This window comes from Lycium ferocissimum, chromosome 10 (assembly GCF_029784015.1).
Source record: "Lycium ferocissimum isolate CSIRO_LF1 chromosome 10, AGI_CSIRO_Lferr_CH_V1, whole genome shotgun sequence".
NCBI lineage: Eukaryota > Viridiplantae > Streptophyta > Magnoliopsida > Solanales > Solanaceae > Lycium > Lycium ferocissimum.
In genome coordinates, this window is record NC_081351.1 from 14900327 (window position 1) to 14911648 (window position 11322).

An 11322-nucleotide genomic window follows, 5' to 3' on the forward strand; every position below is an offset into this window, starting at 1 on the left:
CAAAAATATGTATTTTGACTAATTTGCTTTTAATAAAATGATACTTCTTATTTTATATAGTTTCTTAGTTGTATAAAAAATTACCTTTTTTTGGGGAAATTTTCAATAATATACAACGCAATATAAAATATTACGCTACGTACCTCAATATATAATATTATACAACATTATGCGACATTATATGTAGAAAAAAGCATTATATATAATGTATCAACCTTGTATGAAAAGTATTCACACAAAATGAGCTAAATCGGAAAAAAATTCAAATTATTTATATGAAACCAAATGGCCGAGTCTTTATTATTAATTTGGGCCCTGAACTCAATGAGCAACTCGTCCATGTCTGCAAGATACCTGACGGCTTCTATTAGTTTTTCTAGCGTGAGCTTCTATAGGCTACATAACGTAAATATTTTCTCCCAGTAAACATAGAGCGTAATTTTTCCCTTTTTTTTTTAATTATTACAGTCAAATCTTTCTATAATGACAGCGTTTATTCGAAAATTCATGACTGCTATAGTGGGGTGTTGTTATGTTTATATACCGGCATTTGATGTTTAGCTCTCATTTAGTTGTTACAAAAATACACAAACAATTATTTTTTTGTATTTTTTATGTTATAAACGAAAACAATATACTTGTTAATTTTAAAATCTCAATTGATTTTCATACCTCATTAATTAAAAATTGAAAATATTAATAAATTTCTAATAAATTCATTACTAGTTGTATCCTACCAATAAAGAATTAAAATTTAAGGAACGTATGCATTGAAAACTAATTGAGAATTTAAATAATTCAAGTTTAACATAAGAATTCTATAATTGTAGGTTGTTTTATAAATTCCAATTTCTTACTGATAAACGCTTGAATTGACGATGAATTATGTCTAAACTTTTAGCAAAAGGTAATTTAATAGCTTTCACTTGAAGGTTGTCTAAGAGTTTAACAGTTGACTCTTCTATCTCACCCTAAAATATTACATAATATTTGAGTATGGTTGTTACATAGAAATAATTTTATAAAGAGTGTACCGCTATAATGAATGTCGTTCTTTATTACAAAAAAATGATGTTATAAGAAAATATAACATAAAAAATTAATTTCGGAGAAAATTAAATCGTTATTCTGAAATGTTATTATAACGAAACGACAATTATTGAGAGATTTAGTTGTATACGTAAAAGACACTCACAAAAATCCAGCCGTTAACACCTGTATCTAATCACAGTGGTCACTTGACAGCATGAATCCAATAATTAACCACAGAATAAGAATATGGATATAAGAAAAAAAACACCCTGAATGCTATGAAATCACAGTGGAGCAACTGAAGCAACTCTCCTCCCTTCTTTTCCATTCCTCCAAAAACATCCACAAATCTCTCTCAAAACCCAACATAAATATAACGAGAGAAATCTGAAATTTCCATTTTATTTTTGAAAATTTCATTATTTTGGTTGTGGAAAATGGCAGAAGGGAGAGTAGTAGATCTAGACGGCAAACCAATAAAGCCGATAACAATATGTATGATCGGTGCCGGTGGTTTCATTGGGTCCCACTTATGCGAGAAACTAATGTCTGAAACGCAGCACACAGTGCTTGCCGTGGATGTATACAGTGATAAAATAAAGCATTTACTTGAACCTGGTGAATTACCTTGGACAGGTCGTATACAATTTCATCGAATTAATATTAAGAATGATTCACGTCTTGAAGGACTCATCAAAATGGCAGATCTGGTAATTTTACTGCTTTTTAAACACTATTTTGCAATTAACAATACTTGATGACGTTATTTTGAAATTAAGGTTATGGTCCGAAAGATAGCTAGCAGTTTCCCTATTTATAATAGTATGGAATCTATTTTAAAATACAAAATCATAACTAATTTTTGGTTTCCTACAGCTTTGAATTATTTTGAAGTCTTAATGTTGCTTTTGGTTGATTTATTACTATTATTTTATTGCATTTTCCTTGCTACTTATTTTATAGAAAATTTTAAGAATCCAATCATAAAGAGCTGAATCTCAATGGATCTGATAGCAAAGCTACGAAACTATTTTGCTTCTTCATTGATTAGCTCGGAATTTTTCATAGGCCACTCTACCATTTATGCTGGATCTTTTAATTCCTTTATCACTTTATTCGGTGCATTTTGTCTATAGATCTTCGAGTGGTTTGCGTTAGTTTGGACATTAGGTTCGGTTTTTTTTTTTTTTTTTTTTCTGCAAAGTACTTCGCTTAGTAGAAGTTTATTCATCTTCTTTTAGCTTGTTGTTTCTTAAGGGCCCGTTTGGCCATAAGAATTATTCACTTTTTCCTAAATCAGCGTTTGGCTATGAAAATCCCAAATACAACTTGAAGTTGTACTCCGGAATTTGAAAGACAGGAAAACTTGTTTTTCAATTTTTTCACAACCAAAACAACTACATTTCAACAAAAAATACAATTTCAAAAACTATGGCCAAACACAACTCCAACTCCAACTCCAAAATTCCAAAAAAAGTGAATTTTTTTTTTTGGTTTCTATGGCCAAACGCCTACTTAGGTTTGTCTATATTAGTTTTCTTTTAGTTGTAGCTCTTTTCAAGATGAGCTTGATATTCTGGTAAAAATTATACTTTACTTTCTGAATATTGGAACTAGGAATTCTTTTGGGATCTTTATGTGAATTTGAGATCTATTACGATCTGAACTTGATTCTAGAAAGAATTTCCAAAATTTAGTTAAGCTTCCTTGTAATTATGGACTAGTTTAAACTTCTGCATGCTTTGGGATGCCTTTCTCAAGAACGCTGTAGGAAGGAAGTCCTTGACTATTGGTAATTTTTGTTTTTCTTTTGATTTAGGTTGTAAATCTTGCTGCGATCTGCACTCCAGCTGATTATAATACACGTCCACTTGACACAATCTACAGCAACTTCATTGATGCTCTACCAGTGGTATGCATATCGGATTTCTAACTTCTCATAGTTATAAAAAAATAAACGTGTTAAAGAGAGATTTTTATTTGTACCTCATAAAGCACAATTGGTGCTGCTGGGATGACACTTGTCAGAAAGATTTCATCTTTTCTGTTGGTAGATTTTGAGGTGTGAAGTTGATGTTGATTGATGATTCAGGTTAAGTACTGCTCAGAAAATGGAAAGCGTCTCATTCACTTCTCCACTTGTGAAGTTTATGGGAAAACCATAGGTGCCTTTTTACCCCAAGACAGCCCATTGAAGCAGGTAAGAGTTCACTTTCTACATGTTAATACTCTTGTTAAATGCCAGCAAAACTTATGCAAGATATTGTTCTGCCATTTTCTTTGTGTCTCATGTTTCCCAACATGGAAGTTCTTGAACTATGCTCTAATTGTGATACAAGTCCTCTTCTCTCACCAAAAAAAAAAGAAGTGGTGAACGATATTGTATTCTAGTGTAAAATCGTATTGATATAACAATAAATATGCCTTAATCCCAATTGGGCTGGGTTCAACTATGTGGATTCTCTATGTCTATTGTGTGCCATTTAGGCCTGTTATATTCCTATAATTAACAATTTGTCTTTTAGGACAAATTATGATTCTCTAGAACTAGGGAGGTTCTAAATCTCTACATGTATCCCTGCACTAGATACAATCCCTATCCAACCTAGTAAATGATGTTAGCATGTCAGTTAATGTGGAACATTCTTTATAGTATATTAGAAAAGACTTGTAACCAAGGTTTTTAATCAAAAGGGTACATGAATCGAGTTATTTTATTTTCTCAGTTTTCTCTTTCCCGTAGTTTTCTTTAATGCTTCCTGGTGTTTAGGTCTCATTGATTGACAAACTGTGGAAATCCAAATGTATTCTCAACTTGTCCATCCATTTTTGGTTCCTCTTATCCTTTTGCGTGAGTATAATAATTTATGCCCATCTTGGTAGCAAATGTTATCAGGCAAAGCACCCTATTATGTGGTAATGAGTCTTGGGTATTAAATGTCAATGGAACATGAAACACAAGGCTTATTCAGTGTATTGTTCATGTCTAGTGGGGCTGCACGAAGTTGTTGTATGTAGGTTTAGGAGGCATTAAGGAATTAGTAGGAAAATATTATTCAGGCATGTATTACATTTTATGCATCTCTATGTTCAGAAAGCAAGTTGTCTTTGTCTATAATAGTTTCTGAACAGCTAGTTGTTCAATGAAGTCGGTTGGGTATCATGAGGTGTTAGGTTCAAATTCCAGCGGTGGCAAAAACACTACGTGATTTCTTCCAATCAGCCTTGGTGGACAGAGTTACCCGCTATGAATTTTGGTAGGAGGTAGCAGGTATCTCAAGGAATTAGTCGTGGTGTGCGCAAATTGGTCGGAACACCACCTTTTTTTTTTTTTTTTTTTTTTTTTAAAAAAAAAAGAATAGTTTCTGAATAGCTAGCTGACACACTCTGCAGTTCTAGAGAACGAATGTGCTTTAAAGTTAGAGACTATTGTTTCAAAAGGAGTGCTAATGTTGCTTTGATTTAGTCAAATAACTGAATAATGAATTTATGGATAAGCGTCTTTGGCGCACTTACAATAAGATTTTGGGTTTGTACATGTGGGGAACATTGGCAGCTCCCACCAGGTTTACCTTCTACGTACACACAAATGATTATCATCGTCAATGATATCTGTCTCATTGAAATATAATGGTAAGCCTGTAACAAAATTTGACCATTGTACAACAACAATTGGGTTCTAGCTCAAGTACAGTTTCGAGCACTAAAGTTTACCGATCCTTTATGGGTACAATGTGTAAATTTTTTAATTCCACTGATTTATTGTTGTGAGTGACATTGTTCAAAGTTATATTCCTGGATCTTTTTGGTTCGATCTACTACTTCAGCTTCTGCGACTTTCTCGCCATCTGTTTCCCAACCTACGACAATCTACTTCCTCTGAATTGCATGGTAAGAACTCAAGTGAATATTAAGTCTGAGATTCGTGTGCTTATAAACCCAGAATCATCTTCCCACTCAGACCCATGTACCATAGAAGTTCGTAACTGGACGGGGAGTTTTGCATATTTGTAAAATTATTTTACCTAATAAAATAGGTTGTTAACTAGCAAGAGTTTTAATGAATTGATGCCATTTTCTAGAATTACAGGGTTTATTGCTCTAAAGGCTATGTTCTTTGAAGTTGCTTCTTTACTGTTTAACGTGAATCTTAATTAGCAATAAGGAAAGAGGATTTAACACGATCTCGAGTAGTAGACTGTATGTTTAGATGTTGTTGTGGAATCTTTGACCACATAATGCTTTCTAATACCATTGACTCTCGTGGGATATTCTGATCTGTACATGATTATGTCTAGGATCCTGCTTATTATCTTCTTTCGGAAGATGCATCTCCTTGCATTTTTGGACCTATTGAGAAGCAAAGGTGGTCCTATGCCTGTGCGAAACAATTGATTGAGAGATTGATCTATGGTATGTGAAATTATGCCTGCATCTGGCTTTTCTAAAGTTGAATCTCTTATCATATATTTCTCACTTATTATGTTTTTGCAGCTGAGGGTGCTGAGAATGGTTTAGAGTTCACCATTGTTAGGCCCTTCAATTGGATTGGTCCCAGAATGGATTTTATACCTGGGATTGATGGTCCTAGTGAAGGTGTTCCAAGAGTGTTGGCCTGCTTTAGTAATGTACGTATGATTTGTTTTTTTGTTTTCTTTTTTGGGTTGGGTTTGAAGTCATCTGGTGTTTAGTAGAGTGTTCTAGCATGTGTTTTAATTTTATCATCTCATTATTTCTTTTGCAGAACCTTTTAAGACATGAACCACTAAAACTAGTGGACGGTGGACACTCGCAGAGAACCTTCATATATATCAAGGATGCTATTGAAGCTGTTCTCCTGATGATCGTGAGTTCGACCTATTCAACCCTCTATTCTTGTTCTGTAAAATGCATTATCTGCTATTGTGATTCATGCGATTTTTCTCTCAGGAAAATCCTGCACGGGCCAATGGCCACATCTTTAACGTGGGCAATCCTAATAATGAGGTTACTGTCCGGCAGCTAGCTGAAATGATGACTCAGGTAATTAAGTGACCACTTTGTCATTTTCTCTCCTACCTCTGGCCCGGTATTGCTTCAGTTCTATATTTCACATGGATATGTTCCACATTCTCAGCTTGTTCTCTTGCGTTAAAACAGGTGTACTCAAAGGTGAGTGGAGAATCTTCTCTTGAGACACCCACCGCTGATGTGAGTTCTAAAGAATTTTATGGCGAGGGGTATGATGACAGTGACAAGCGAATTCCAGACATGACCATAATTAACAGACAGCTTGGTAATAATCTGTTTCCTTATCTATTGAGAGATGACAACTCTTGAAACCCGAAAATAATTGGACTTTTTGTTTAACCGATGACCAGGTTGGAACCCCAAGACATCCCTATGGGACTTGCTTGAATCGACACTCACATACCAACATAGGACATACGCTGAGGCTGTCAAGCAAGCGATGTCAAAGACAACTGCAAATTGAATGGAAGTAAGAGCAGTGATTTAGCATGTGCTTCATGTTACCAGGCTTTCATATTCTTTTGAGGAATCTTTGTATACTCGGTTCGACTTCATACACATTATTCTTTTTGTTATCCTATAATCTGTCACAGCCATAAGCATCATGTTATTCTCTAGGAAATTATGTCATATGTTGGTGTGTAATGTCATTAGAGCCTTAGCTACAACAGTTATCGGCACATTAGTTAGCAGGAAGCTTAAAGTATGCTCATAAGGTTTTGTTGGCGTTATATTATCATGCTCATAAGGTTTTGTTGGCGTTATATTATCATTCTTCGGTATGGAAGTATGTTGTATCATTCCACTGAGATTTTCCTAATTTATTATAATCTATTCGTCTGATTAAGTTGTTCTTTTTCTTCAATGTCTATGTTTGGGAAACATTACTAGTAGCTTCCCAGTGTTTGCTTTTACCATATATGACTTTCTCAATTTGCTGTATTGTGTGTTCTTTTCTGTTATTGCATTTTAGGTGTTTGCTTCTAGACAAACGATGAGATTCTTAAAACAAAACAAATTGATCTAAGACAGTTTTATTTGATCTCAGAGCTGATTATTTCAAGCTCCATTTGCAAATTTACATGCAATCAGAAAGTTCTTATATTTTTCAACCAAACAATGGATGGTAATGATACTTTGTAAATTCCGGCGAGTATGTGTTTATTTTTTCGATTGACATTTGGGTCAAAGGGAGTTTTCTTTCCCATTCAAAAAAAGAGGGAGATTTTATTTTTCTACATTAAAAGGTTAAGAGGAAAAAGTGAAATTTACTACTCTCTAAAAAAGATTGGAAAATAGAATAAAAATTATATATTAAGGTATTTTCTTAGAAGAAAAAAATTAAGGCCTCTTAATAGAGACTTGCCTTAGGCCCCCAAATCTGTTGAATCGCCCCATTTTATCCCTGGTTAAGTGATATATAACGTTATTTTCTCCCTTCTCTTATTTTATTTATCTCTATGTATGTTTCTTATTTTCTTTCTACTCCAATCCACCAATGTACAACCCAAAATTCTAACTTTGTCCCTGAAATCATAAATTGAATATCTCATTTCACATTACAGATGTCCTCTGTTCTATTGCTGCACCCCCACCCCCCAACACACACACACAAATAGTTTAATTTTGATTCTCTTTCTTCAAATTCAATTCATGTATCAATTACAAATTTAGTATGAAAAATTGCTGAAAATAAATATTGTGAGAGAACATGATTTACATTAATCGTACATAACCAGAAGAATTCATAAATCATTCTCTATCTCTTACATACAAAATTCATAAATAGAAGGATAGAATATAATTAGTTCCCTATTTGGAAAAATAAGGAAGCTAATAAGGGGACAAAACTAAAAGGGGGGTAAATTTGGATTGTCATCTATATTTGTAGTACTAAGATCTTCATTGACATATTGACCACATTCACAGACTTCTTCGTTACAAAAAGGATTGCAATTATATATAGCACGCAAGTACTCACAATCTCCATGATGATAGCATTCCATTAGATCATTAGCGTCCACTTTAAAACATAGAAGATCTGTAAAATTTAAAAAAAAAAAAAAAAAACATGGTTAGAGTTGTTCGGATTAGCTGATCGTAAATAGCTGATAAATACTATGTGTTGATAATTACTTCTAAGTGCTAAAATTTTTATACTCAACAGTCATATGTTTGGATAAAAGTGTTGAAACTGATAGTAAATACTTGATGTGTTTGGTAAAAAAGTGATGATAAGATGTTCTTTTGATAAAATGACAGAAAATACATAAGTTTAAAAGTATCTCTGTAAGAAAAAAGATGAACGACGGCTATGAAATGGAAACGAAGTTAGAGGTTTTGTTTCAGAAAAAATATTTTGAGGATTTTAAAAAATACAAAATTTGTATCCGAAAAGATATTTTGAGGATTAAAAAAATATTAAGGATTAAATAGTAAAATTTTGGTCACACTAAAAATGTTTATAAGCTGAAAATCATAAGTTGAAGGTGACCAACTTATAACTTTTTGCTGATTTGATTTATAAGCACTTGCCTTATATGCACTTTGTGCGTAAACTTAACACGTAGATAAGTCAAAATTTACTTATAAGCCAATTTGATCAACTTATAACTTTAGCCAAACACCTTCGTTTTGTGTTATTATTTACAAGGAAAATTAGAGAGACAGAGTTGCAAACCTATTGCAACGATAAAAAATGCCACACTAAGAACCAGCTTTAAGGATGCCGTCTTCATATTTAGAATGCTTTGCCTTTTTCATGATCAGTGTAAATGTTTACACACCTTTATAGTCTGGAAATAGCCTCATTTATGAGAAACCGATGTTACATTTTAATAAATATCCTCCTTAATGCTCTTTTTACTACTATTCAAATTAATGTAACTTCCTTTTTAATCCGGATTTCATTTAATGGATTACCGTTTTATCTCGAAGTTCTTTTTTTTTTTTTTTTTTTTTTTACTTTCTCATCTGATATCCGGTATCTGGTACCTGCATAAGAGTCCTATATCCGATTCGCGCCGCGTAGGGTTCCATTCGGGGGGAAGTGCTCCCTACCCATGATTTTTCCATACCCAAGGCTCGAACCCGAGACCTCTGGTTAAGGGAGGAGCAGTTTCATCCGTTGCACCACATCCTTTGATGGTCTTTTTCGGAAATTAACATATCATGAATTGTCTTCTGTGAATATTTTCTTTTACTTATTTGTCGTAACTCAGCAAGGAACAATTATTGTACGGATGAAATTCAATAATAGGTTAGAATTTTAATTTATTCTCTCATTAGAACACATGAATTTTAATTTATTCTCTCAGTAGAACACATTGAACAAAAGGTTAAAGATACGGAAAAAAAAACGTTAAAGATGAAAACAGAGAAATGCATTTCTTAGCCTATGAAAAGAGACGACACATCACATCTAGCAATTCAGCTGATAATTGTTAAGAGTAATTCTTTTCTTTAATATAGCAAGAAAATAAAAGAAAAGGGTATTACATTTTTCTACATCTGACCAAACAACTAACGTCATTTTTTTTTTTGGGGGGGCTTAATTTCATACTATTGAGCTTCTGAGTTTGTAATCAATTCATCACTGAGTTAATAATAAAATTTGCAGACTTAACATGATTAGTAGGGTATATATCACAAAATACTAGTTCCTAGCTATACAGTAGGATAATAAAAGGAATTTAAAACTATATTAAAATTTGATTTTATGAAGGCTCTAATATTTTATAATGTAGCAAATGAAAACTCTTTCAATTATGTAGAGAATGTAGTTAAGAAAAACGACTACACATACCTATTATATAAGATATAAGAGATCTATACGGCACTACTAAATTGGGAACCTTGATGGCATAGTTAATAATTATGCGTACTTTAAAATATCAGTACAAGAAAATGAAGTATAAAAAGAATTATCCTAGATAAAGAGAGATCACACATTTTTCTGTTAGAAAAATAAAAAATTACTCTCTTGGAGGAAAAATAAAGAAATAAAAGAAGGGACGAAAAAGATAATAAAAGAATGGTGGCTGTGGGGTTCGAACCCACGCGCACTTATGTGCAGAAGATCTTAAGTCTTCCCCCTTAACCACTCGGGCAAACCACCTCCACGCTTCATAAAGCGAAACTCTGAGATACATTACTTTGATTTTGTTACTTTTTAAAATAACCTTAAAAAATATTTTTTAATAATTTTTATTACATAGGGGTGGGAAAGGGGAAATGAGGGAGAGGATTACAAGGTGGGCTCACAAATAAGGTGAAAGTTTACGTAGCCAACCAACTGAGCTATTAAGATTTTTCTGAATACTTTTTAGTCCAAAGAGATAGATTAACTTTTTTCTTTTCTTTTTGAAATTAAGAAATTTCATATTTTGATAAAGTAACACTTAAATTTTTTGATAAATACATAAAAAAATCTGAAATCAATTGATAATTTGGTGGAATTTCTGTCATAATGCTAGATTTTGCTCTTCGAGTGTTTGTGAAGGCTTCCAAATAACCTTCCTAAATCTCCTTTTATCATTAAATTTAATAAGCTCTGCTCCCTAAAGTTTTCAGATAATTTTGAAATTGGAATTTTATAGCAATAGAAGAACTTTACTTTCTATAAATTAACGTTAAAAGTAGACTGATCTTTAAGGAAGACAAATTCACTTCTGAGGGATGAGGAAAAACAAAATTAGAAAAAAAAAAATCTTCATCTCAAACTCACAATTTATTTCGCTTTTCGAGATTCAAATTACGTTAACTTTGACCAATATCTTAAAGGGAAAAGGGTCAAAAATGTCCCTCTACTTTAGGAACAGGGTTAAAAATATCTTTCGTTATAAATTTGGGTCAAAAATACCCCTCTCGTCATTAAAGTTTTCAAATATACCCTTGTCTTAACGGAAATATCCAAAGTAACCCGATTTCAATTTTAAACCCGACCCAACCACATAAAAAACCCATATGTGACCAACTTGTTCTCGAGTCCTACATCCTAACCATTTGGCACAGGAGCGGGTGACCCATATGAGTTTTTTTATTTAGTTGGGTTGGGTTTAAATGGAGCGGGTTTAAAATTGAAATCGTATTATTTTGAGAATTTCCTTTAAAATAGGGATATATTTAAAAACTTTAATAACAAATTAATCTAATTCAATTTAGCTTAAAAATTAGTCAAATAAATTCTCGAAAAATAAAAAGTGCCAAATTGAACGGAAGTAGTTAGTGTATCAAAAGAATTGTTTCAAAAAGTTTAAAGCAAGAAGATAAAAGCAGTAT

At 32.7% G+C, this 11322-nt stretch overlaps 1 protein-coding gene and 1 non-coding gene across 4 annotated transcripts; one reads left to right on the forward strand and one right to left on the reverse strand.

Moving 5' to 3' along the window:
* Window positions 1-1287: 1287 nt before the first annotated feature.
* LOC132032576 (UDP-D-apiose/UDP-D-xylose synthase 1-like) lies at window positions 1288-6885 on the forward strand. Of its 3 annotated transcripts, XR_009408530.1 has the most exons (10): window positions 1289-1742; window positions 2852-2944; window positions 3125-3232; window positions 5331-5445; window positions 5527-5660; window positions 5777-5878; window positions 5962-6054; window positions 6172-6307; window positions 6393-6758; window positions 6792-6885. XR_009408530.1 is itself a non-coding variant. In XM_059422206.1 (9 exons), the coding sequence occupies exons 1-9, from the start codon at window positions 1470-1472 to the stop codon at window positions 6503-6505; spliced, it is 1167 nt and encodes a 388-aa protein (XP_059278189.1). In that variant the 5' UTR covers window positions 1289-1469; the 3' UTR covers window positions 6506-6885. The 3 variants fall into 3 exon arrangements, 1 of the variants encoding a protein (XP_059278189.1); XR_009408531.1 differs by lacking the exon at window positions 2852-2944 and having other exon boundaries at window positions 1288-1742; XM_059422206.1 differs by having other exon boundaries at window positions 6393-6885.
* A 3191-nt stretch (window positions 6886-10076) lies between these two features.
* On the reverse strand, window positions 10077-10159 carry TRNAL-UAA (transfer RNA leucine (anticodon UAA)). The gene has a single exon. It is a non-coding gene; the product is annotated as a tRNA-Leu (tRNA).
* Between the last annotated feature and the right edge of the window lie 1163 nt (window positions 10160-11322).